General features: G+C 43.2%; 1 protein-coding gene across 1 annotated transcript; it reads left to right on the top strand.

Moving 5' to 3' along the window:
* Positions 1-2,463: 2,463 nt before the first annotated feature.
* On the top strand, positions 2,464-21,707 carry Ppp2r1a (protein phosphatase 2 scaffold subunit A alpha). Its single transcript, NM_057140.1, has 15 exons — positions 2,464-2,542; positions 8,073-8,163; positions 9,757-9,857; positions 10,844-11,076; positions 11,778-11,925; positions 12,032-12,187; positions 13,797-13,911; positions 14,017-14,087; positions 14,506-14,640; positions 16,049-16,222; positions 16,526-16,586; positions 17,157-17,311; positions 18,159-18,301; positions 21,024-21,115; positions 21,254-21,707. The coding sequence occupies exons 1-15, from the start codon at positions 2,465-2,467 to the stop codon at positions 21,268-21,270; spliced, it is 1,770 nt and encodes a 589-aa protein (NP_476481.1). The 5' UTR covers position 2,464; the 3' UTR covers positions 21,271-21,707.
* The last annotated feature ends 3,837 nt before the right edge of the window (positions 21,708-25,544 follow it).

The following is a 25,544-nucleotide window of genomic DNA, read 5'->3' on the forward strand; positions in this document are numbered from 1 at the left end:
AAGAACTGGTAGGATGACTAATAACTCTAACCATTGAAACTACTTACTAATAATATGTTTTTTACCTAATTTCCTAATATACAGAACCTGCGATTATGTAACATGCATTTCTATTATATTGTATATAATTGTACTTGGTCCAGATGGTCTGTAGTTCCTTTCTCAAGCAACCCTGACCCAGATGTGGTTTCCTGATTGAAAAACTGGAAGCAAGAGATAAAATCTAGGAGGAATGTCTTCTGGGGTAAAAGAAGCCAACAAGGGCAGTGAAATATAAAAGACAGAATTAGATAATGGAACCAACTCTACTTGAAATTTCCAGGTATAAGCTAAACAATATGTAAACAAAAATGGGAAAAATAAGAATTATTCATTCTTAAAGAGAACCTAGAGCCTTGTGTCTCTGTCTCCCATTACTTTCCTTGCTAGTCCCTGTTGATGCCTAGCTGTGCTGGTCATGGCATAACTGCTTAACATTTAATATTTTTAAAGACCCTAAAATGTAATCATTAATCATATATATGATTATGTCAATGTCACTAAACATTTAGTGTTCTTCAGCATAAGAGATAAAGAATATAAACTTAAAATAATAAAAGTAAATGAAAACCTTATTTTTTGTTGTCATAATTCACACAAATTGATTAGAAATGTCAATGCTAACTCACCTAGCCCTTGAAAAATCCAGTACCAATTACAGCCTTATATTAACTAATTAAACTTACCCTCATCTTGTACTTGTTAAGAAATCCAGTGCTGGAGTTGGGGATTTAGCTCAGAGGTAGAGCACTTGCCTAGCAAGCACAAGGCCCTGGGTTTGGTCCCAGGGGGTTTGGGGGAAGAATGTAAAAGAAATTCAGTGCTTCCTACAATCTAGGGCAGTTCAAAATGAGACTAAAAATCTTTATTATGTCTGAAAGGAGAGGAGACAGGCAAGAGAGCATTTTTTTTCCCATAAAGATCTGTCAAATCAAAAACAAAACAAAACAAAAAAGTGTCTAGGAAGGCACTGTTTGGAGTTCCTCTCCATAGCCTCCCCTGAGCTCCCCAGTTCCTGTATTTACTGTTGATTGATTTCAGATGAAACACATAAAGTACAGTAATAGAAGAAAATGAAGAATGGACAGAGAGATTACAAAGAAAGTACACTCACAAAGAATGAACAATGGTACCACTGTGCCAAACCCATATTGAGGTAGAGTATAAACTGAAGTTTCGAGAACAGACAGACCATTTGGATTAACTCTAATGGGATGGGGCAATGGTATGGCTCTCTTCTGAGGGTTACACCATATAGCTCTGACTGGCCTGGGTATAACTATGTAGAACAAGTTTTTGCTTCCTGAGTTTCAGAATTGAAAGCATGTGCACTTTCACACATGGTTAAGCCTTTTGTTCTTTATCACAAGACCATGTGTTTGCCATTCAGGGCCAGGGATACATGATACTCAAATATGTATCACTGATTACGAATGCCCACTCTCTGTGACAGTGGGTGTTTTTTTCTTTGTTTCCACTCTCTGTGAGGGTGTTTCCTTCTTAATTTTCTCTCTGATTGGAGAGGAAGAGGAAGTAAGGGAGGAATGCAGGTAAGGGGAAGGAGGAAGATGAAGGGAGATCGAAAAAGAAGAAAACAAAAATCAAGAATAAAAGCAGTCACGCTTTAACAACCCTGCTACGTTTTCGTATTTTCATTCTTAAGGAAAAAGGATTGTGATACTTTTATATTAGCCATATAAGAGGTTTGGCGTCCAAGCTCATTATGCGGCAGGGGTCCATCCTCAAATACTTTCGACCTGGCTCATTTCTTACTAGCTACCTAGAAACTCCCCAGCAGGATAAAGTAAGAGGTCGCCTTGGCTGCTCTATTTCTTCAGGGTAAGAGGGGACTTTAACAAAGCCTTTAACACCACCAGCCCTTGAACGCCACCAGCCCCAGGGCCGCGTTCTAGAAACTGAGCAAGGCAAATCTCCCTACTTAGGAGTTCCTTCTTTAGAGACCGATATAACAGCCGCAGAAGCACAACCAGACCAGCCTGTTCTTCATTACGTCACGCACAGTTCCCAAGGCTCGGGTTTGAGTCTTCGAGTCTCCCCAAGAGATCATCATCGCCACCTCCCATTCTCGACTCTCATTGGCAGCTAGACCTGCTTGTTCCCGTGGTTGCCAGCAGCGACGCAGGCGGGCACAATTCTGGTCACTAAGATACTTAACTTCCGCTTCCGCTCGTCCTTCGGAAAAACATCTGATTCATCCGGCCAATGGTGAATGAGAAGTAGGCGGGACTTGGTTGGTTCAGACCAAACAGACGCGAGCTTGTGCGGCAATGGCGGCGGGACAGCCCCTGTAGCGCGGCTCGGGCGCCCCCACGTCCGCTTTGCGTCCTTTCCCCGCACCGCCCCTCCCGAGCCCGGATTCCGCCCGGAGCTCGCTGCTGCCTGATAGAAACGCCAGGGAGTCAAGATGGCAGCTGCCGACGGCGACGATTCGCTCTACCCCATTGCGGTGCTCATAGATGAACTGCGCAATGAGGACGTTCAGGTGCGGGGATCCTTCCGTTAGAGTGTGTGGGGGAGATCGGGGACGGGGATCTTCGCGGAATGTGGGAGCGATGGCTCAGGGTTCTCCGGGAGTGGCGGAAAGCAGCGGCGGCCAATCAGAATTCAGGTCTCATCTTTCTTGATGGCAAGGTTCGATGAGATGGCAGCCTTCATTGGGTGCCCAGCCAAGCGGAGGGCAAGCCTCGAGGGTCCCACCTGAGTGCGCGCGGCAGCCCCGGATCTGGGCCTGGGCGGCCCGAGATTGGGTGGCGGTCTTGCTGCCGCCTTCCAGTCGGTGATTGGCGGCCGACACAGAATGGCTCTCTGTAGGGAATCGGCGGGGGCGCGTGACCTGCTGAGTAGGGGAAGCCCTCAGGGGTCCTGGCGACCTGGGTGGAGTTACCATCGCTTTTAGTGTTTTTGTTTATTTTAACTGGAACGAGTGGGGATTGATAACTGGGACTTCTATCCGTTCTTCACGGACCTCCGCCTTGCATTTTGTGGTATCTCTCCTGAAGGAGGAAGGAGACTGTGAAAGTATGCTCTCCAGAGATTTAACCTAGCCTTATCTGGGATAGGTCACGTGTACACACCCACCTGTTCTCCAACTTTGTCCCAGGCCTGTCTGCCAAGCGAGTTGATAGTTCTGGTTCACGGGAAAAAAATGAGCCAGGACCCCTGAGTTTGCTTTGGTTTTGAAAAAGAGGTCAGACCTCAAGGCCGCATCCTTTCACCTGAGGATGACCTTGTGTGCACATTATTTCATCCCCCCTGGCTTCTGTTTTCTACAAATACCAGCTAATAATAGCCCTGGCTTCCCTGGGTGGCTGAGGAAAAGTAGTAAAATAAAACTGGCTGTTTGTAAAGGCTCTATAAATGTTAGCTATTATTTTGGGGGTGTGGCTATTGTGGCACTACGGCCTTCTACTTTTCCTTTTATATAGAATTGTTCATGCTGCACTTGGTCAATTTCCTGAGCCTGGCCTATCTAAGTTTTATGTATTTATGTCTGACTCTGGTTCCATTATCAGCCAGGCTGGATTTGTACTCCTGGGTCTTGCACTTTTTGCTAATTGATTCAGGCAGTCTGTATTTCTCTTCTATTAAGTGAGAATAATCTGGTTTTGAGCATACTGTATGAATTTATGTGTGTGTGCTCTGTAAACACATGCAAAGGATGAGGGATGTTGTTGGGGTCATAAAGGAGACCAGAACCTGGTATAGTGGTGCATGCTAGCAATCACAGCACTCTGGAGGCAAAAGCAGTGTCAAGGCTAGCCTAGTCTACATAGTGACACTGTATCAACAAAGAAAAAGGCTGGTTGCTATACAAAGGCTAGGTGTGAAACAGGCAAACAGAACTAAATCTGCATATTACCACATGTAAGAAACCAGATCTGTCAATGTTGAAATAGTGAATCAGCAAATGTTTGTTGGACATCAGAGTGTCTCTAGATGTTGACAGCTGGGAGCAAAAGGACAAAACTTGCCTTAAGGGATTTTAGTGAGTAGTGACAGATAAATAGGTATTATGTTGACTATGGAAAATATTAAGAAGAAAATAAGAAATATAGGGTACAATATTAAAGTAAGCATGGGAAAGTCTTGTAGAAATTTGAAATAGTACCTGCTTTTGGAAGGAGCCATTAGGTTCTGGGTAGAGTGTGTATACTAGACAGATGAGTAAGGAATTAAGCCAGTCAAGGGAAGCTCCTTTCAGGATGGAAAGTTTAAAAATTTGGAGAAGATAATTCCAGAAGGAGGGTATGTCTCTCTCTCTCTCTGTGTGTGTGTGTGTGTGTGTGTGTGTGTGTGTGTGTGTGTGTGAATGTATGCAATGGCTATAGTTATAGTTTTTTGCCTCCAAGGATGTTTAGTAATGTCTAGGGGATGGTTTGGTTGTCACAGCTGGAGATTGTTACTGCTTTTAGTAGGTTGAAGTCATGAATGCTGTTAAACATGATTGCAGTATATAAGACATCCTTCATAGGAAACAAAAAAAGTCCCTCTTTTAAAAAAAAAAATTTTTTTTAGTGCTAAGGTTGAAGGAAGCTGTTGGATGAAATGTTCACCCAGAGACAATAAGGAACTTGTTTAGCTAGGTCAGCTGGCCAGTTTTGTCAGAATTCTGTAACAAGTCACTATAAAGTAAATATAAAACAACATAAAGTTTTATTATGTGTTTCCAGAGATCAGAAGTCTGTCAGAGATCTTGCTGGGTGAAGGTGACCTCATGACAGCATAGCCTTGAAATAGGCAATAGGGCTACGCAGCTTTCTGCCACTTTACTCAAACATTCAGAGTGCCATCTTCCTGAAGAAAACAATGCACGTTGTGAACAAAATCAAAACTAGAGTGAGAGAACTGTCCACAAATGGACAGTTTTCCAGCAGCATCCTCACCTGTTAATATTGTTTTTCTAGAAGACCTCAGAGCCTTGTGGGAATAACCAACCCGAGCATACGGGGAACAATCTGTAGATGATACATGCTACTATGACTGGCATGAAGATTATGAATGGGATGGTAGTTTCTCCCTGATACCATCTACTGTCCTTAGGGCTGCTGCTTACTACTCACCAGTTGTCACCCTGGCCCATTATTTCCCACAGTGCAGCTAGGAGAGGAGCACAAGCATGTTAAAAAAAAAAAAAATTGAGGCAAGGATGTTGAAAAACTAGTTTACAAGTCATCAAAATATAGCCGTAGTACCATATCCATCTACAGCCAGCTTTTGCAAGTAAGGTTTTGCTGGAGTAAAAACCATGCCAGTAGCTTTACTAAATAAAACTTTGCAGGAATAAAAGCCATGTTAGTTTGTTTGCATAATGGTTCCTTCCCATTGAAACTGTTGTGCTGTGAGCACAACTTGAATGATTCAGAAACTGGCCTGTGATGCTAGGAACATTTACCAACAATTTAAAGAACTCAACAGTGCACTGAGCACCTGCAGGCTAACAACCAGCATCTAAGGATTGTTAGTATTTGGTATTTGCTATTTTTTTTCCTAACCTTTCTATAAATTTCTACACATTTTGTAGTTTTGAGTGAAAATAAGGTTTTTTTTTTTTTTTTTTTTTTTTTTTTGGTGGTGGGGGGTTGTTTATAGTACTTAATGTTGAGATCTTTTTACTACCAAGATGAGAATTGGTGCCTCTTTGGTCCTTCCACTGCTCCAAAAGACAGGATGACATGGAATGAAAACTGTGTTATATACATGTTTGTTTTGAGTTAAGATATTGTTTGTAGCCCTGGCTGACCTGGAACACCTAATGCTCCTGCAATAGCCTCCCAGGCTTGTGCAGCTGTGCTTAGGTAGTTTTCATCGTAGCATTTTGTCAGATTCTCAGCATTGTCTGTGAGCCCATAGACCCCGTAAATCCCCTGATGTAAGAGCCATACTTTTCCAAGACAAAGTTCTCTTGTAGATGTCTTTCTAATTGTCTGGGACCTGAAAAGAAAACTTTAAAGAGAGAGTCCATTTCTCTTCCTACCTCTCCCTCAGCCTTCTCTCTTCTCTTTTTTTCTTCCACTAAGAGGGTTCCCCTGTGGGATAATCTGATCTCATTACATTCTTGACACAGTTATGGAACTAGCTACAATAAAAAAGCACCCTGTGGAGAGAAAGAGAAGACAGGGACATTGTCACAGTCATCTGTCAGTGCTATTCTAGCTAAGTGTCTCTTTTCTGAGCCTCGGTTTTGTGTAAGAGAGAGGCATGGTCACACATACATTGCTAGGGTAGAGACAATCAAGTGAGAACCTGGCATGCAAATACTTAAAGACAGACCAGTTGTCTGTGTTACCAAGACAGTGTTTGTATACAGCTGCTGTATTAAATCACCACAAATAGGGTGGGTTAAAACAGTCAATGCATCCTCTCAATGTAAACACCAAAAATCTGAAGTCAATTGGGTCCTCTGAGGTTCCAAGGGAGGTCTGCCCCACATTTCTCTCTTAACTTCAGGTAGCTGTTGGCAATTCTTTATGTTCTTTGCCTTGTGGATATGCCTCCCCTATCTCTACCTTCATTTTCACATGACCATGTGACTTCTGCAAATAGCCTTCTCCATTTCTGTTCCTATTAAAGATGCTCATAAGTCAACTCTGACTTGAGGATGGTTTTTCATCCTCGCCCTCACTACCAGCAAAGAGTAAGGATTGGTGTGTCCCCCACATGCAGTGGTTGAAAGAACAGACTACTTGTTTTTTCCTCTGTTCTCACATCACAATCAAGAAAGCTCCATGATCCTAAAATGTGTCCCTACTAACAAACAAGCATCTTCCACCAGCCAATGTTCTGTAACATGGAGAATGTGAGATCCCAGAGTTGATCCGTATGAATGTTCTGCAACCTTCAGATTCTAGTTGCAAGCCCTGGGTCTTGTGCTTCTTTACCAAGAATAAAATCAAGGTTTTATTCTTGACCACTGCAGCATGCATTCCCCTAAGGGTATACAACAGAAGTCATTCTGAAATGGTATTTATAGCTTACAATCAGGATACATCATTTATGACTACTATAGGAAAGCAAGGTATGGAGAAGATGGGGCTTTCTATGTGTGGGTTTTGGCAAGAGACATTCTGGCTGTTACTGTATATGTGAGGGGGAAGCTATAAGCCAGAAACAGTAAGCAAAAACATTACGTGGAAACTGAGTATATACCTTTATCGTGTAGGTCCACCCACTGAACTGGGGGAATTAGAACTGTTAATGCTAGTCTCGATTTTTGTTTTTAATGGCATATATTAATTATACATAATAGGGACTTCATTATGAAATTCTTCTGCATCTATGTGGTACATTTTGATCATGATCCTCTCTGTCACTGGTCACTCCTACTGATCCCTTTCTTCACACAGTCTTCCTTCTACTTACAGTCACCTTAATTCATGTTGCATATAGGAGCAGCAGTACGATGTAGGGGTTTGCTGTGATCATGCTATGTACTTCAAGTAGTTCTCAAACTCAAGGTTTTTTCTGTCCCAAACTTCTGAGTGCTCAGAGGACTGACCAGTGTACCACCAGTCAGAGCTGTTTTGTTCTTAAGGCAGTGTTAGATTGTTAGTTCTTGTTGTTACTGTAAACCACCAGTCCTGGATTGTTAGTTTGTTTCTTGAGACAGTTTCTCTTGTAGCTGACGCTGGCCTGTAACTTTGTATGGAATCAAGGATGACCTTGAATTTAGGATCTTTCTGCTCTCTTGCCACCACCTACCTCCAGTGTTCTCTGTAGTAATGGGACAATGGAGCAAAAAGGAAGGGTTAGGGGAACAAAGTTCAGTTTTAGTCTAAATTTGGAAAGACCCAGGAGAAGTTCTGTCTTCCAGTGCTAACATTGCTAATGTTAAATATTTCTTCTAGGAACACAGAATTGCTTAGTTGAATTTTACTATCTATTGTTGATCACTGAGCATCTTTATACACAGCAGCCAGTTTTCCAGGGTTGGTCCTAATGGTTTCAGGGCCATGGAACTCCTTTGTTTGCAAAATCCCTAACTTTCTCTCTCTCTTTGTTTGTTCTTTCATTAGCTTCGTCTCAATAGTATCAAGAAGCTCTCCACCATTGCCTTGGCCCTTGGGGTTGAACGGACCAGAAGTGAGCTCCTGCCCTTTCTTACAGGTAAGCATTGCTGGGGCCTAGATGCAGGGAGGACAGTTGGGTATTTCTTGCTAGTGAGCAAGATTCCTCACTGTAGGTAAATACTTTATAAGTATTTCCTATACATGGAGCAATACTCTACAGGAGCCTAAGTGTAATCCTCTAAGGGAATGATCTGGGATGACAGAGCAATAGAACCTAGCTTGAATCACAGCTTCCATTGTTAGTGTTGACCTTAGATAAATTTAGTAAATTATTTTGTTTATCTAGAATGAAGATAATCTTCTCCACTCTTTGTTGTTGATTTTAGGCATTAAAGAGCAATAATCATTAACTTTTATTACATAGTTGTTACATGCCAACTGTCCACTGGACTCCAGTTTTGTGCTACTGAGTTAGCTTGTAGAGTAGAATGGTGCCTATACTCTTAAACGTCCATCTCCAGTGCCATTCATCTCAGTCTCACAGCAACACCTACAAGCTGATCTGTACGTGAGGAAACTGAGGCATAGAAAGATGCAGTGATTAATTTCCATTGGATTTTTCTGTTTGGATATAACCAAGGGAGATTTTATATTCAGGGTCCATAGTCAGCAGGTTAGTTAATCATGTAGAATTGGGGTATGATTTCACATTTTTCCCCTCCTAATTTCCTGTGGTATGACTTTGGGCAAGATATTTCACATCTACCTGCTTCTGGGGGCTCATGGGTAAGACAAGCATGATTCTGTAACTTAAATGAAGATTAAGGCTCCTGTGGAGGTCGAGTAACAGAACCTCTGGAAGAACAGTCAGTGCTCTTAAACTCTGAGCCATCTTTCCAGCCCCTCAGCTAGTTTCTTGAGGGAAAGTCAACAAACTTAGTTTTCTAGAGACAAAAGCCCCAGACTGGACATGTTCAACAGCTGTGTTGTTGCTGTTCTTGAATCTGGAAGTGTGAAGTCGGGGTATCAATAGCCTTGGTCCTGGTTTCTTCTGAGGCTGCTCTTTTTGGCGCTATTATGGCAAGTCCAAGGTAGAGAATGCTAGAATGCTTTACATTCCACTGGAGGTCAGTGTTTCCTTCAGCAAAGGCAGGGAGGGGGTTGGGGGAAACACACACACACACACACACACACACACACACACACACACACCTACCTTTGAGTTTGGGCAGTATGCTTTGTTTCCCTGACATTTCATTCATTCACATTCCATTCTGGCTCTGGCAGGAGCTGGAGCACACCAAATCTAGTCTTGGGCACAGGTGATCAAAGGTAGAAAAGAATTTCCTGGTTGAAGACATAACTCCTGAAAGTGAGTTCCTGCATATTTAAAGTTTTACTGAACATCCTGTGTTGCATTTATCTATGTGGTCTTTGTCCCTGTTGAGAGGAACCCAAAATTGAGGTTACAGCAGTTGTGCTACTCAGTTACCATCCCACACCTAGCATGGGCCAGAAAAGGCAGATATGGTGTTTGGACTTATTCTGCTCACCAGGTAGATGATGATTAGGAATGGCAGGTTGGGAGATAGGGGTGCTGACAGTGAGGAAGCTGAGTGGTTTTGCTTATTGGAAGCTTGGGTTACTGGTTCGGCTTGAGTTTTTAATGGGCTTGGTCTTTGACCCACAGATACCATCTATGATGAAGATGAGGTCCTCTTGGCTTTGGCTGAACAGCTGGGAACCTTCACCACTTTGGTGGGAGGACCCGAGTATGTGCACTGTCTGCTGGTGAGTGAAAGCTGCGAAGTTTCTTAATCCTCTTTTCTGCCTTGGGGTTAGAATGGTGGTCCAAGAAGCAGAGGATTTAGGAAGGCTGGATGTGACCTCAGAATGGATTACCTTTGGATGTAACTTTCACTCAAGTCAGTAGTGTCATTTAATCTATAGTCGCCATCCATTCTGCAAACTTAACCACACTAGGACCCTGTGGCATTCCACCCATAGGATTTTGAGTTTGGGTCGGGCCAGGTTCTATTATTTACTGGTATGACTTTAAGAGTACTATAGTAAGTATTCACAATTAGATTTTGTGGTTGTCATGGTTGTGTAAGATATGTTATCTACCAGTTTGGGTTGCAAGGTTCACTTGATGGCTGAACCACCTAGAGTACCAGTAGGTTAAGCCATCTCTCATCAGGGACTCTTAGCTAGTAATCATGCATTGTCAAGATTGTTTGCTTGATTGCACCAGGCTATACCATACCTTGCCGTACTGCACCGTACCATACCATACTATACCAAACCATCTGTGTATCTCTGTTGAGTGACAGCTAGAAACACCAACAGAATCCGATCCTGACAGGACCTGCTAGGTACGGAAGGATAACCAAGTGATCTTTTAGATCTTGGCTGTTAGCAGCTTAGGCAAATTGCATAACCTATATACTTCCAATTCCTGCTCTTTGATTAATGAGGATAGTATCAAAACTGTTTTACAAGACTCACATAGAAGGAGTTTTGATCAAAAAAAGGTGAGCAATACAGTATCTGAAACCTAGGTCATGGGTATTAGAGCCGCATCATTAGTGTTTATTGTATATTGAGAGCCACACACACACATGGGCCTCTTAAGAGATCCTTGTAGGAAGCTTGTTATCACAAGCATGGGGCTGGGGAGATAAGAGGAGTCTCCCTCCAGTCAGGCCATGAGGTAGGGTTCCACAACTGAAACAGTAAGAAAAACACTGGTCTCTAACCTTCTGTTCTCATCACAGCCACCTCTTGAGTCACTGGCCACAGTGGAAGAGACAGTAGTGCGAGACAAGGCGGTAGAATCCTTGCGGGCCATCTCTCATGAGCACTCACCTTCCGATCTAGAGGCTCACTTTGTGCCTCTGGTGAAGCGGCTGGCGGGTGGAGACTGGTTCACCTCCCGTACCTCAGCCTGTGGTCTCTTCTCAGTTTGCTACCCCCGAGTATCCAGTGCCGTGAAGGCAGAACTTCGACAGTGAGTTCTCATTCCCATCACTTTACCTAAACCCTCCTCTAAGCCTAATGTCCTTGATGTCTCCCTACTCCCTCCCTGCTCCTAGCTCTCTTCAAAGAGGCTTGTCCTTCACAGTGATCATTGGACACCATACCTCAGCATCGAATTTTCCTTTTCTGCCTTCATGGAAATTTATTCCTACCATTAGTTATACCTGTGGGCTTGGAGCAGAATACAATACAACAAATAGTATCTAGTGTTATCTCCAGCCTGCCCCAGGTTTAGACCCCTCATTTGATAACTGCCTTGTTGTTCAGACCTAATAAGCCAAAGTTTCTGAGTTGTCACTTCATACAACTGGGTTAAAGCCACATATATATATATATATGCACGTGCTGTATGTCTCCATTAGTTCTTAGGAGGCAATTGCTCCTGAAATGGTAGACGAGTCATTTGCATTTTAAACAGTTGTTAGTACTGTGTTGTACTCTTTGACTGAGACCTCAAGTCAGCTTTGTGGGGACTTGCTACTGCCATTGGTCAATTTATAGAGCTGAGAAGACAAAGAGGTCATGAATTGTACAAAGTCACCATTGTCAGCACCAGAATTTACTGCAGACCCAGCAGTGCTCTGTGCTGTGCTGTTCTGTGCTGTGCTATACTGTGACACCAGCTGGTAGGGCTTTCCAGGATTCCAACTCTGGGCCTCCATCCAATTCCAGGTACTTCCGGAACCTGTGCTCAGATGATACCCCCATGGTGCGGCGGGCCGCTGCCTCCAAGCTGGGGGAGTTTGCCAAGGTACTGGAGCTGGACAATGTCAAGAGTGAGATCATTCCCATGTTCTCTAACCTGGCCTCTGACGAGCAGGTAAGCCAGTCACCAACTCTCACCATGCCCTTGCTAGCTGAGGAAGGAATGCACCCTTAAGGCTCAGTGGGCCTCTGCTTCCCTGCCCCTCCCTGTGTTTTCCCAGGACTCGGTGCGGCTGCTGGCAGTAGAGGCATGCGTGAATATCGCCCAGCTTCTGCCCCAGGAGGACCTGGAGGCCTTAGTGATGCCCACCTTGCGACAGGCTGCTGAGGACAAGTCTTGGCGTGTCCGCTACATGGTGGCAGACAAATTCACAGAGGTAAGTTGGCATAGTTCCACAGATGGGAACACTGAAGCTTTCTGAGGGGAGGAGGGAGCAACATATAGGAGATGACATGCTTTATTTTTTAGGACAGCAGTCCGTCCTGAGTCTTAATGGGCAACCGAATCATCTCCCAGAGCCAGTCCTTGTGGGTGATTTGAATCAAAGTGCTGTAATGAGAATGATTTTGAAGCCAAGTTTCAATTCCATGAAAGCATTTTTCCTGAACTCACAACTTCCCTAAGAAAGACACAGCCCCAGTAATAGTTGTCATCAACCACATGTTAGTCAGATCAGGGACAAGTGCTCTTTGTGCCAAGATCCAAATTTTCTTAGCCAAGAGCATGTTGGTTTGTTGTTGTTTTTCCCCTTGTTAATACTGAGAGTTGAACCCAGTTCTTAACCCATGTTAGGCAAGTGCTCTACTGTTGTTGCAATATTCGCAGGTCCATAGTTATGTCCTTTTGTTTGTTTGTTTGTTTGTTATTAGCACTACCTTTGGTAGAGGTTCTGGAGTCAGTTATGTGTACACATTCCTGGCCTTGAAGGAGCAGGCTAAAAGTCAGCCTCACTAGAAAGTGCTGATGGGAGCTAGAGAGATGGCTTAGCGGTTAAGAGCACTGACTGCTCTTCCAGAGGTCCTGAGTTCATTCTCAGCAATGGTGGCTCACAACCTACTGTAATGCAGTCACATGCCCTCTTCTTAAATAAATCTTTTAAAAAATATTAGTTCTAATGGAGTATGTTATGTCTTGTTCTGTGTGCTTGATGGCATTGCAATTGAGTGGCAGTTAGATAAGAAATATGTCAGAACAAAAAGACAAGCCCGTGCAGAGTATGTAGGAGATAAGAGACAGAGTAAAGCAGGAGCATTCATGGCCTGATGCTGAGATTAAGTGAGCAAAGGGGCAGGAATGATGGACAAGAGCTCCTCATTGTGATGGTTAGTTTTCTGGGGTCTGCTAGAAGACTCATCCCTAAGGATTGTATTCCTGGGTCTAGTAAAGTAGTTTGAGACCTGGCCATGTAGAAGTATGTGTACCTGGGAGGCGTAGTACCAAGTAAAGGCAAGTCAGGCTTCTGATCTGCAAGGGAAGCAGGCTTAATTCTTTGAGTAGTAGAGAGTCATCCTGCTCCCAACTGTTCTTCCAGCAACCTAGTTGAAGCTGTCTGTTCTAGATCCTTTTCCTACATCCTTGTTACTGGCATGTGTTTCCTTCTTCACTGTTTTTAATCATTTTAATCATTTTACTTTTGAAAATTATACCAACCAGTTTAGTAAACTGTTAAGTATGTTTACATATTTTCATGTTAGTGAAAGCAGGAACCACTTAACAGTGTTTAGGGAATGGGAAATTCAACCTCAAAGAACCTGAACAATAAATGTAAAACATACTGTGGAGGATGTCCTGTAACCATCGTTCTATTTCTGAAGATGTCATCAGAGAGGTGACAACTTCACTGATTGGTCATGTCTTTATGCTGGGACTATGTCCCTTGTGCTGTGTCCTAACCTCATTCTAGTGCTTTCTTCTCCATTTTTGCCTCTTTAGCCCTGAGTGGCTGCCACACTCTTCAGTTCTGCTCCTCTTCTCTTTGTGTACAGCTCCAGAAAGCAGTTGGGCCTGAGATCACTAAGACAGATCTGGTGCCTGCCTTCCAGAACCTGATGAAAGACTGTGAGGCCGAGGTGAGGGCCGCAGCCTCCCACAAGGTCAAAGGTTGGTGCTGGCAACCAGAACACAACTAGTTGGGTGGCTTTCTAAGAGGCACAAATGGGCTCAGAGCATCAAGTCTCACCAGCACCTTCCTGTCCCTGCCCACAGAGTTCTGTGAAAATCTCTCAGCTGACTGCCGGGAGAATGTGATCATGACCCAGATCTTGCCCTGCATCAAGGTAATAGAGTAGTGTTTGATGGTAGGATTTGAGACTGCTAGAGATGGGTGAAGACTTTGTTTTAGGTACAGTCTGATCCAAGCCAGGTTTTCAGTCCTTTTGGGATGTAGTAACTGAGCTGTAGACAAAATCTGAGGGTTGCTGCTGACCCTAAGGTCTAAGGGATGTATTTGCTGCTCCAAGACCAGAGTCCCCTTATGAACAGAGTTTTTGGAGAATGAGGCAGTGACCCTGGGTTGGGGTTCACATAACAAACAATCCCTGTTGAGAATAAATCCAGTGCAGCCCTGTGATGCCCCACATATGTGAAAAGCAGAAGACTGTGGTCTTCTTGGGCCATCGGGGCTACTATCTATGTGACCAGTTGCAATTAAAGGGGATTTCTGACCTTTGTTACCTCCTTCATTCTTTTCTGAAGGAACTCGTGTCCGATGCCAACCAACATGTCAAGTCAGCACTGGCTTCAGTCATCATGGGCCTCTCTCCCATTCTGGGCAAAGACAATACCATCGAACACCTCTTGCCCCTGTTCTTGGCTCAGCTGAAGGATGAGGTAAGAGTGGCAGAAAGGTTTGCAGAATCAATCAATTATCCAAGAGTATAAAATTTTGGCATCACACTCCACACTCCCTGCTTTGCTGAGTAGATGACAGGCATTCATGTCTGCTTGTTCATTCATTCTTCTCAGACATTGCTTCAAGTTCCCTTAATTTTGCACTCATCTGTCTCCTGAGTATTTAGGACATGAACAAAGACCAAGACAGTGGTGATCTTTAAGGACTTACAAATGTGCCAGTAGAGAGGAACAGAGAGATAAAGTGTTCCATAATTCCACTCAGAAATTGTAGGTACTGGGAGAGGTGGGCCACGGTTTAAAGCTTTAGGTGACATAGAGACTAGAATACAGTAACATCTAGTCAGTTATGATTATTCCTCTCACATCATTCCAGCTGGCCCTATTGTGACAGATTAGCCTTGCTGGCCTGGCTTTCTTGGTCTGATGCCACAGCTGTAATTTGTCTCCTGGCCCACTGAAGGTCCCATTGAAATAGCTCTAGCTTGTGTCTTCTACATGCTCTGTTGGCCATAGCCAGTCTGGTCACCATACTTGCTTGTGCAAGTGGCTTTAGACTATGGAGAATGAAAGAAGTCACTGGTAAGAGTTTAGAGAATTGGATTTGAACCTGTAGGCAAGTGCTGCAGCTGCAAGAGATCTTTCTGTTAGGAAAGTATAGCCAGTGGTAGGGAGAGAGAAGAGAGATGGCCAGAGGTCCTGGGAAGCCAGACTAGTGTGATGCTGTCCACTGACAGTCTTTAATGGAGCTTGTTGGTAGATTACACAGTGGCTAATTCTGTGATGGTGAATGCAGATTTGTCCCCTTTCCCAGACTGGGTCAAAGATGCTTCATAGGCTGTTTGTACTCAAGAAGTCTTTCTTAAAAATGGTGTGTGAAGTCAGTTGAAAGGTTTTAACATTGATAGCTCTGGATTTAGTTTCTAGCACCACAAGAAAAAAATAAGGCTCTTGGGTCTGCATTTTCAGTTTTCCGGAGAAGTTTCTCTTCATAGCCAATGTGCGGCTGCTCCACATGTCTGTTCCCATAGATGTCCCTGCCCTATGGAATGAGTGTGAATGGATACATTGGAGTTCATAATACCTCTAGTCAGAGATTTGTCACATGCATCTCAAGGTACAGAGTTCCATGTCAGTGGGAAGAAATGAGTGATAGAGAATAAACACAGCATATTCATTCCTTTGTGTTCCAGAAACTGGATACTTCTTTCAGTTTATCCAGTGGTTCCCATTTCCCCTTGCATAGCCTCCGCTACCCTGAGTGAGACTAGGTGGATATTTTGTGTTAAGGGACAATAGCCAGAAAGGAGCTCTTGGCTGTTCCTCTCACCCTTCTTAGGTCGCTGTATATAGTATCTTCTCTCAACCTTCCTGTTTTCTTTCCAAGTGTCCTGAGGTGCGGCTGAACATCATTTCCAACCTGGATTGTGTGAATGAAGTGATTGGCATCCGGCAGCTCTCGCAGTCCTTGCTTCCTGCCATCGTGGAACTCGCTGAAGATGCCAAGTGGCGAGTGCGGCTGGCCATCATTGAATACATGCCTCTGCTGGCTGGACAGCTCGTGAGTGAGGACCCAGGTTTTGCTGTCCCTGAAGTGATAAGAGAGCAGGGTCCAGTCATAACCCCAGTACCGGGCACTGTTGCTGTAACAAGGGACTTGGAGCTGCCCTTTGTAGGCAGTGACAGCTGCCCATGGAGGAAGGACTCTACTCTGGAACTAGGTTCTTAGCAGATAAATGGGGTTCAGTCAGAGCAAGAACACGACTAGCATCTCAAATGGGGTTGAGAATTGCATGATTATTTGGGACCCCACCCTCTTTTCCATCCTTCCTCTCAAGCCCTTACCAATCATTTTTCCCTGCAGGGTGTGGAATTTTTTGATGAGAAACTTAACTCTTTGTGTATGGCCTGGCTAGTGGATCATGGTAAGTTTCCCCACCAACACAGCAGGTTAGGTTAGCCCCAGAGACAGACAGATGAGCTAGGACATTCTCCTGCTGTCAGTGCTTGCATATTGTTGTTAAGAAACCATAGAGGAGTGTAGGTTGGGGTTGTGGGTAGATGCAGAAGACCTGAGTTTGAATCCTTTACTTTGTCTGCTGAACCATACCAAGTCTCTTCCCATCTTTTAGCTTTATACTCATTCCAAAACATGAAGATTTCTTGCCATGGCCTCTCAGCCCTTGTGAAACATGTTTCTTGTTTTTTATTACGTGGTTAAAAAGTTTAAAAAGTTACTGATTTTTATCTACAAGGCAGTTTTAATTAGTATGCATTAAATAGCTTGGCATGTGATCAGTCATTCTGAATAAGGAGCCAAATGGTGCCTGCCTCTGTGGGTAGCCAGAAGGGGTATATGAGAAAGAGAAACTGAGTAAAACACAGCAAGTGCTATTTTCTGGTTTTGCTTAATTTGCTGATTGTGTGTAACTGTTAACGCCTTCCTGGTCAGTCCTTCACATTGAATCACCTCCCTTGCTCTGTCCCCATTGCAGTCTATGCTATCCGTGAGGCTGCCACCAGCAACCTTAAGAAGCTAGTGGAGAAGTTCGGGAAGGAGTGGGCCCATGCCACTATCATCCCCAAGGTCTTAGCCATGTCTGGAGACCCTAACTACCTGCACCGAATGACTACACTCTTCTGCATCAATGTGAGCACCCCAATCGCCTGTAGGTCCTGGGGGATAGGAGTGCTACTGATACGAAGATGGAGGAAGGCCCTTGTCTATCCAGGTGTTTGGCTTGGGAGTAGAAACATGACTTGGTGTTAGGGATGAGTCTCTGAGGGCTGTAGGCCAACACTTGAATCAGCACTATTTGATCAGGCCTCTACAGGGCCAAGATTACCTGGTGAGAGATCCAAAATTGGGAGGGTTTTGTGTGAGAGGAGCAGCTGCATTTTCTGTGCACCTCTGCTGGTTGGAAAGAAGAACACACGTGTTTATGTCACACATCACAGAACCTAACCAGTTAGTACTTTGGTTTTCTCATCTTTTGAGATTTATGTCAGTGCTCAAGAGGCTGTGAAGAATAATGTAATAATCGAGGGCATAAAACAGTTCTGATTCTGTGTCAGAATATACTTACTACTTATTTTTAGTAGCATTTTACTTCCTTGTTAATACTGTTTAGTGACATGTAAATCCTACCCATGCTAGAAGCTAAAGGATGGATTAGAAACAATTTTAAGTAAAGATTTTTCTCATTTCCTCACCTACAATTTTGAGACTCCTACATGAAGGAGGCGTTTCAGGGGTTAGGAATCCATGCCTTTCAAATGGTGAGGATGATAGCAGTTCAGATATAAAGTCTGAAAGATCCCTAGTGAAGACTATGTTAGGAATTGAACTTTAACAAGGTTAACTCCCAGAATGATGCTTCTAGACCCAGGTCCTTCCATGCAGCTCCTGGGTCCAGGTAGCCTATTCAGAAGAAGATGCATGTGGACTTAACAGTGAGCCTTTCATAATCATACTTCTGCCATTCACTGGTCTTCAGGTGTTGTCTGAGGTCTGTGGGCAGGATATTACCACGAAGCACATGCTGCCCACAGTTCTTCGTATGGCTGGGGACCCAGTCGCCAATGTCCGCTTCAATGTGGCCAAGTCACTACAGAAGATAGGACCCATTCTTGATAACAGGTAAGGTCTGGGGGTTGTTCTAAACATCTTAGATTTTGAAGATGGAGCCCGGGGTATGATTTCTTCAGATTTTGTAACCCTTACTGGTTCTTTCCTCTCCGCAAAGTCTGTCTTCTCTGTTTTAGAATAAGAATCCATTTCCCTAGAGTAGAGTGAAAAAAAGAAGATGGTGATAGATAAGAAAGAAATTACTAGAAAATGAAATTAGCCAATTTTTATATAGTGTTTTTTATCTATGTAGAGAAAGCTGTACGTATGTTGAAAATTCATAACAAAATATACATGTAATGTAATATACTTAACAATTATAATGAAACTATTAAACACTGCCCCAGAAAGTTTTGGGAAACATGTACAGTCTTCAGGCCCTGAACGTATATTTAATATGAGACCATTATATATCAGCAGAGCTTTAGTAGGAACTAGCCTGGGAATGCAGAGTGCTTGGCTATCCCATGCATTCTAAAGAACAGAGCTGTGCAGCTCAAGTTTCCCTGACACATAATTAAGAAACAGCATGGTGGGGTTGGGGATTTAACTCAGTGGTAGAGCGCTTGCCTAATAAGCACAAGGCCCTGAGTTCACTCCTTGGCTCCAGAACAGAAAAGGAAAAAAAAAAAAGGAAAGAAACAGCATGGTGCTGGGACAGGATATTCATGTCTCTCTTGAACATTTTCTAGAGCACACAAAGCACTCTGCTGTATGGAACTGTAGGTACCATTGTAGTTTGATGGACAAGTGTTTGTCTTCTAAAAATGACTGGATCAGTTGGATGCCCACATAAACCCAAACAGAATTTCTGTCTCTGCATAAAGAAATTAAGTTTTTGAGCTAGAACCAGGATGAATAAATTGAAACACATAGAAAAATGTAGAAGAATGTCTTCGTGTCTTGGGTTGGGCATAGACCTGCTAAGATGTGAAAGGAAGATTGATATGATGGCTTTCATGTAAATGGAAAGCTGTAGGAGAAGGCTAACCTCAGCAGTATGGAGATGTTTCTGTGTAAAGAACTCCTCTAGTATCGTATATATAGGTAGATAAAGAATTTCCTGATGCACATGGGAAGAAGACATAGAAGAAAGTACAGCATGTGACATTCAGTGGGGAGTATGGGAAGCTGAGAAATGCAAGTAGGGGAAAGAGAGGGGAGGGAGGTAGTCAAAATAGTGTATGTGAAAATATGAGAATGAGGTAACCTGCACTCTTGTTAATTTAAAAGTAGTCTCTTCACGTATTTGTGAGCATGTGGTAAGGTGCATCTGACTAGGTGCTCAGTAGTATAAGCTGATAGGACAGCACAGGTTATAGCTAAAATACTCTGCTGAGCATCATGCTAGTGGGAACTTTGGTAAAGTTCATTAGCCTGAACTGCTAATGGCTTAGAAGGCTGAACAGTTTAACTGGAAGGATGCAGTTAGCTAGATGTAGACTCTTGAGCCAGTCCTTAGACAGACGAGTACTCAGTATTGCTCCTTCCTTCACCCCCTGAAAATGTGATTGCCTTATGTATAATAGTCATAACAGAATCCGCCAAATCTGGTAGAGTACGTTGTGGCTTATTTGGAGGATAGAACACTCAGTAATAGATGAGATGCCTGTTTTAAACACTAGCATTGATATTTTTGATGATGTCTTGGTACCATATTGAGGGAGAAGCTAGGCCCAGGAAAATGAGCCTTTTAGTAGTTTAAATGAGTTTAAAGTAGTTAATATGGGGCTGGAGAGATAATGGTTCAGTGTTCAAGAGTACTAGCTACTCTTGAGAGGACCTGGACTCACCTCACAGCATGTGTACTTAAGATCACACGTGCCATTAATTCTAGTTTCAGGGCAACTATAACTGGCCTCTGAAGACATACACATGGTGCCCATGAGTTCAGATGTGTGTGCATACATATACACAGTGGGGGATGGAGGGAGAGAAGGAGCGGGAAGGGGGAGAGAGAAAGAAAAAAATGAATGAATGAATGAGAATATTCAGGGGGGGAAGTACATAGCTTGCGATTACATACAGTTTTTTTATATATGTATATAGACCTGCTTCCCAGAAACTAAAACCAAGCAAGCAAACAACAAAAGCCAAACAGCTCTAGAAATGGTAGAAATGAGGGCAGTGGTTATATGGAAGATAGAGGAGCTGTCTGCCAACATTTGATGTCTATGTGTCTCATCGTTGCTCTATAGCCCTTCTCTCTGAGATCTGCCTCTGTTACTTAGAAGATAGGCAGATTCCTCCTTGTCTGCTTACATAAAGAGTATATGCCACTTCTAGGCCCCGTAAAACCAAGAAGCCTTTGATCTAATTGCCATACCCATTTATTGGCCCTGTCTTCTCGTTTGTCCGAGCAAGAATCTAAAAGTGGTGTATCTTTGCATTCATACTTGGCATACAATACCTCAGTAAACATAGATTCAGTCGCTAAAGTAATCTGTTTGCTTAGCTTCGGAACGTGTGGGCTCTGCTTTCCTGAAGTGCTTGTATCCTGTGCTGGCCCAAGAGCTTTCCTTATTTAACTGTTGGATTCCAAGCCTAGGGATCAGATTTTTCATGTGTATGCTTGTGTGTGTCCTTGTTCTATCCTCTGCCTTATGATGTGGTGTGTTTCTGCCTTGATACTTAGCTACACGGGGACCCTCTTCCTACCTGTGGACACACACATACACCCGAGGCAAGACTAACTTAGCTCACTATTCCTCTCACTTTTCCTCTCACTTTACAGCACCCTGCAAAGTGAAGTCAAGCCTATCCTAGAGAAGCTGACCCAGGACCAGGATGTGGATGTCAAGTACTTTGCCCAGGAGGCTCTGACTGGTAAGAGCCTGAGAGTATAGAGCCTCTGACAGAAGGGTGGATTACACAGAGTTAGGGCTCCTGGGAATGGGGCAGTACTTAGGAGTGTGGTTGCAGAATGTGGTGTGGTTCTGAGGCCTATTGTTCTTGTTTCCCCAGTTCTCTCTCTTGCCTGATGCTGGAAGAAGAAGCATTGCCGGCCTCTGGTGTCCACCCTCCAACCCCCACAGTTACCTCCCTTAGGGAGGTGGTGGGAGCAAATGACTGTCGCTCCCGTGCATGGTCTGACCCCAGGCCCCTCCCTCAGCACGGTTTGGTTTCTCCTCTCTGTAGCCTGGGAAGACTTCTCTGTCCACCTCCTGCGGGGCTGGGGCAGTACAAGTTGGGGCAGGACAGCAGCCTGAAAAGAAGGTCTGGTTGTTCCTGCCCATATTGGGAGAGATGGGAGCATCCTAGGTCACTGGCTTTTGCTGCTGTAATGGGGACCCCCCTCCCCCATCTACTTACAAGCACCCTTTCCTAACCCCAACCATGTTTTTTTGTGTGTGTCAATTGTGCCATTTTTATTTTATTCCTTTCCCTACTCTTTACACAGAATAAAAATGTAGAAATACTTGGTCCTCTAGTCTAAGTAATCAGAATGGAGGAAAGACCACTGCCTGTGGATTGTTCTCTGTTTTCTCTGAGGAGACCTTCTTGTAGTTATTACTCCTATCCCAAGGGTGAAGACTTGGGTCCAGCAAGAGTGCAGCAGGAGACATAGTGTCCAGAGACTGCTTAGGGCAGAGTTTCAGGTTTTCCAGCACCAGCAGAGCAGAGTTCTCAGGTTTGTGCAGCATAAACTGGGATAGCACCTGTGAGTGTGAAACTCCCTATTTGCTGTACAGTCACTTTGACTAGTGGATCCGTGTGTACCTTTGCAGGCCAAACTTGCCTAAAAGATTTTGTGAGGCCCCTGTGAAGAGTCTCAGGACACAGCTCACCAGTGCTTTATAGAAGTCTGTATGGAGACAGAACCATTTATCTTCAATATCTTCCCTGCCTTTATTTTTAATATTGATTTTTACAAGTTTTTTTCCCCCAATAACATTTCTGTGTAGCCATGTGTATGCAGGTAGCCCCAAAGGCCAACATAGGGTATCCGTTACCATGGAGCTGGAATAGCACTTGTGAGCTTTCTAATGTGGAAGTTGGGAACCAAACTCTAGCCCTCTGAAAGAGCAACAACCACTCTTTTTTTTTTTTTTTTTTAATTAAAGGGTTATTTTATTTCTTGGAAATTGAATTGCAGCAATTTTCATATTTTCCTGAGTAGATTTTCTTTTTATGAATAACTCTCCGTTCAATCAATTATTTGTATAATTAGTGGTATCTTAACTCTGTTGCTGTGGTCATTGGAGAGTTTAGACATTTTGTTAACACCAGGAAGAATAACATTTAAGGTAGACTCTTAAGGACATTTATTTCACATTAGGCTGTAATACATAATCGTACATAACAGTATATATTATGTATGTATATACTGTACATAGTATAATAATATATAATATATCTTATATAATAGTATATACTGACCTCAGTCACCTTGATTTTTTTTTTCATCTTTATTAACTTGGGTATTTCTTATTTACATTTCAATTGTTATTCCCTTTCCCGGTTGGCCCGGCAACAACCACTTTTAACCACTGAGTCTTCTTTCCAGCTCCTGCTCGCCCTTTAATATGGAAGTGCTAGTTTTCAGCTGACTACATAACTTCTTTAGTTCGTGGCATTTTCTACTGGAACATCTGGTAGTGTTACTAAATTCTGACCAAAATGATACAGAGAGAAATAGTATACACAATGTAGCACAAGAGAGCCTTGATCCTCCTCCTTTGCTTTGGAATATATTCCAGATGGCTGGAGTAGGGGCAGCCATCTCAGGCCAGGAAAGTCTTAATGTAACCCAGGCAGGGCAGAAGAATAAGACAGCCTTAGCCACTCATATTGAACAGCCAGCCTTTACTGGACTCTGAAACTATTCAGTGACTGGAGTCCTCTTGAAGGTCATCCCAATTCTTACCAAAGGTTTGGTACCAAGGACCAGTCTCAGCTAGGAAAGGGGTTCTGAGAGAAGGAGTGTTTGACAGCAGTGAAACAAATGACTTGAAGTCAAATCGTGGGTCCAAGCTGGTGGCCTGTGTTCTGCTAAGATAGCTTTCTAGACTTCTCTGTTCTGCTCTGCTCTAGTCAGCTTCTTCTTGCTGTTCTAAAACTCTGGTTGAGACAGCTAGCTTTTTGCTTGAGACAACTCTTTTCTAGTAAAAATTCTAAAAGCTCTCTGGATAGCCCATGGGTTTTCCTGTCCAAAGTTAGATCTTCAACCAAGTCAGAAATCCTGTTAGAGGAATTCTAAAAGTAATTCTTGAGTTTTCCGATCAAAATCAGAACCCCACCCCCAAATATCTAAAAGAGTTTTGTTCTTCAAACATCCTTCTCTGAATAGCTGCTGGAAAGAAAATATTCTAAGAGAGTTGTGTCAGCCTTCTAATTTTTGGGTCGAAATTTTGTTAGAAAATATTCTAAAAGGGGTATAAAAAGTTCTAAAAAGATCTGTGTTCTCCATAGATTTTCCAACCAAAATCAGAAATCCTGTTTAAAAATTTTCTTGAAGAGATGTTTTTGCTCTCCAAAGATCTCCAGACAGCTCAGCTCTTGCTAGGAAATAAAAAAATTCTAAGAAACTATTACTTTCTGCTAGCTTATCATGTAGACCAAAAACCCATTTTTTAAATTTACATATAAATTCAGTTATTTATTCCACATTCTTTCTTGACCATCCCACAGCATTTCATGACCTTAGTCCCTTGACTCTTAGGAAAAAGATCGACTATATTTTTTTTCCTATTTTTTTAACATTGCAAAAAAAAATTCAGAGATCTGCCTGTCTTTGCAAATTTAGCTGGGTGGCACCTTGTCCTGAGATTATCTTTTCGACTGTGCCGGGACCTAAATTTAAATTAGCTTTGTCCCATGCTGACCCTGAACTCAGCAATCTGCCTGTATTTGTAAGTATAAGCAACAAGGAAAAACTTAGCTGGGTAGGATCTTGCCTTTTGATTACCACTCCCTAAATCTTTATTTCTTTCATTTGGTGTCCTTCTGGACAAGCTGGCTCATAGTGCAGGTGCCTCTGTTCCTTTATATCTGAGAAGCCCCTTATACAATTTATATTTCCTTATAATTTTGCATAGTTGAAAAATTATATATTTTATAACTTGTGTTTCCTGAGTTCTTTTCCATAGCTTTATGAACTATCCTGAACGTCCCAGTGTTTACCATTTTGCTGAGACATTAGCTACACCTTTGCCTCTCAGACTCAGGCTGTCTCTGATTATCACAGAGTCGTTAACATTAATAGGACATTGCTTGGAGGAACATGCAAATATGTACATTATTATACAAACGAACCTCATGCCCACAGCAGCCATTGAGACTTTTGGAGGTCCACACCTGCTGGCCTTGCCCTAGGGGCAGGAACCATGTCATTCTGTTCCTACCAAGGCTGTGTTGGACTCTGCATGTAGAAGGCCAAAAGGCACTGAAAAAGGAACAGGGGACTTTGAGATACATTGCCTACCAAGGACAGTGTCATGGAAAGTAACATGAGATAAGTGTCTCAGCTGAAACACTGACAGGAACAGTATGTCATTGCGTGACTCATTTTCATCAGTTCTGCCCTCATGTTCCTTTTAGGGATCTATTGTAAAGCAGACCAATTATATCCTCGAACAGTGTAGCATGCACCAGAATGGGTGAGAACTGGGCATCCAGTCTGGTATTAATCCAGTCCTTACCCTTCTACAGACTATTCTAGAGAACTTGGGATCGTCTCAATAGTTAGCACTTCTGCAGGCTTGTTAGATGTGCAGGAGTGCTAGCTCTAGTCCATTCCTTAGTCTCCGAGTCCTAACTCTTACAGCATCTCCAGGGACCTCTTAGGTAACATGAGGCTCTGCCTTAAGAACCCTCATCCAGTTTTCCTTTTTTGGTATTGTCTTTAATGGCAGGGGACATGAGGCTCAAAGATGAAGTGTCCACTTGGGTAGACACATAGACATGGCTACGGGATTGGGTGGTGTTACCATGGTGATCAAACCTGAATTTATGTGGGACTGAAACTCAGGATGGGCCGGACGAGGAGGTCACCTTGGCCAAGAAATGAAGATTATGAAATGCTTAGTAGAGGATTGCAGGTTTAGGCCTAATACTCAGAGGTGGCAGAATCAGCAGCCTCCATGTCCTTATGAGATACCCATCAGTGAAGGTACTGTTAGATATAGGTGAAACTTCACTTGTTCAGAAAGTCAGGCCTTCTGTGGGAGTTGAACTTTGTTCTGTGGCACCTTCATCCTGGATCTGGTTCAGAGAACAGATAGAATGTAGAGCTCAACCATCCCACCTTGTCCTG

The sequence above is a fragment of the Rattus norvegicus genome, chromosome 1 (assembly GCF_036323735.1).
Source record: "Rattus norvegicus strain BN/NHsdMcwi chromosome 1, GRCr8, whole genome shotgun sequence".
NCBI lineage: Eukaryota > Metazoa > Chordata > Mammalia > Rodentia > Muridae > Rattus > Rattus norvegicus.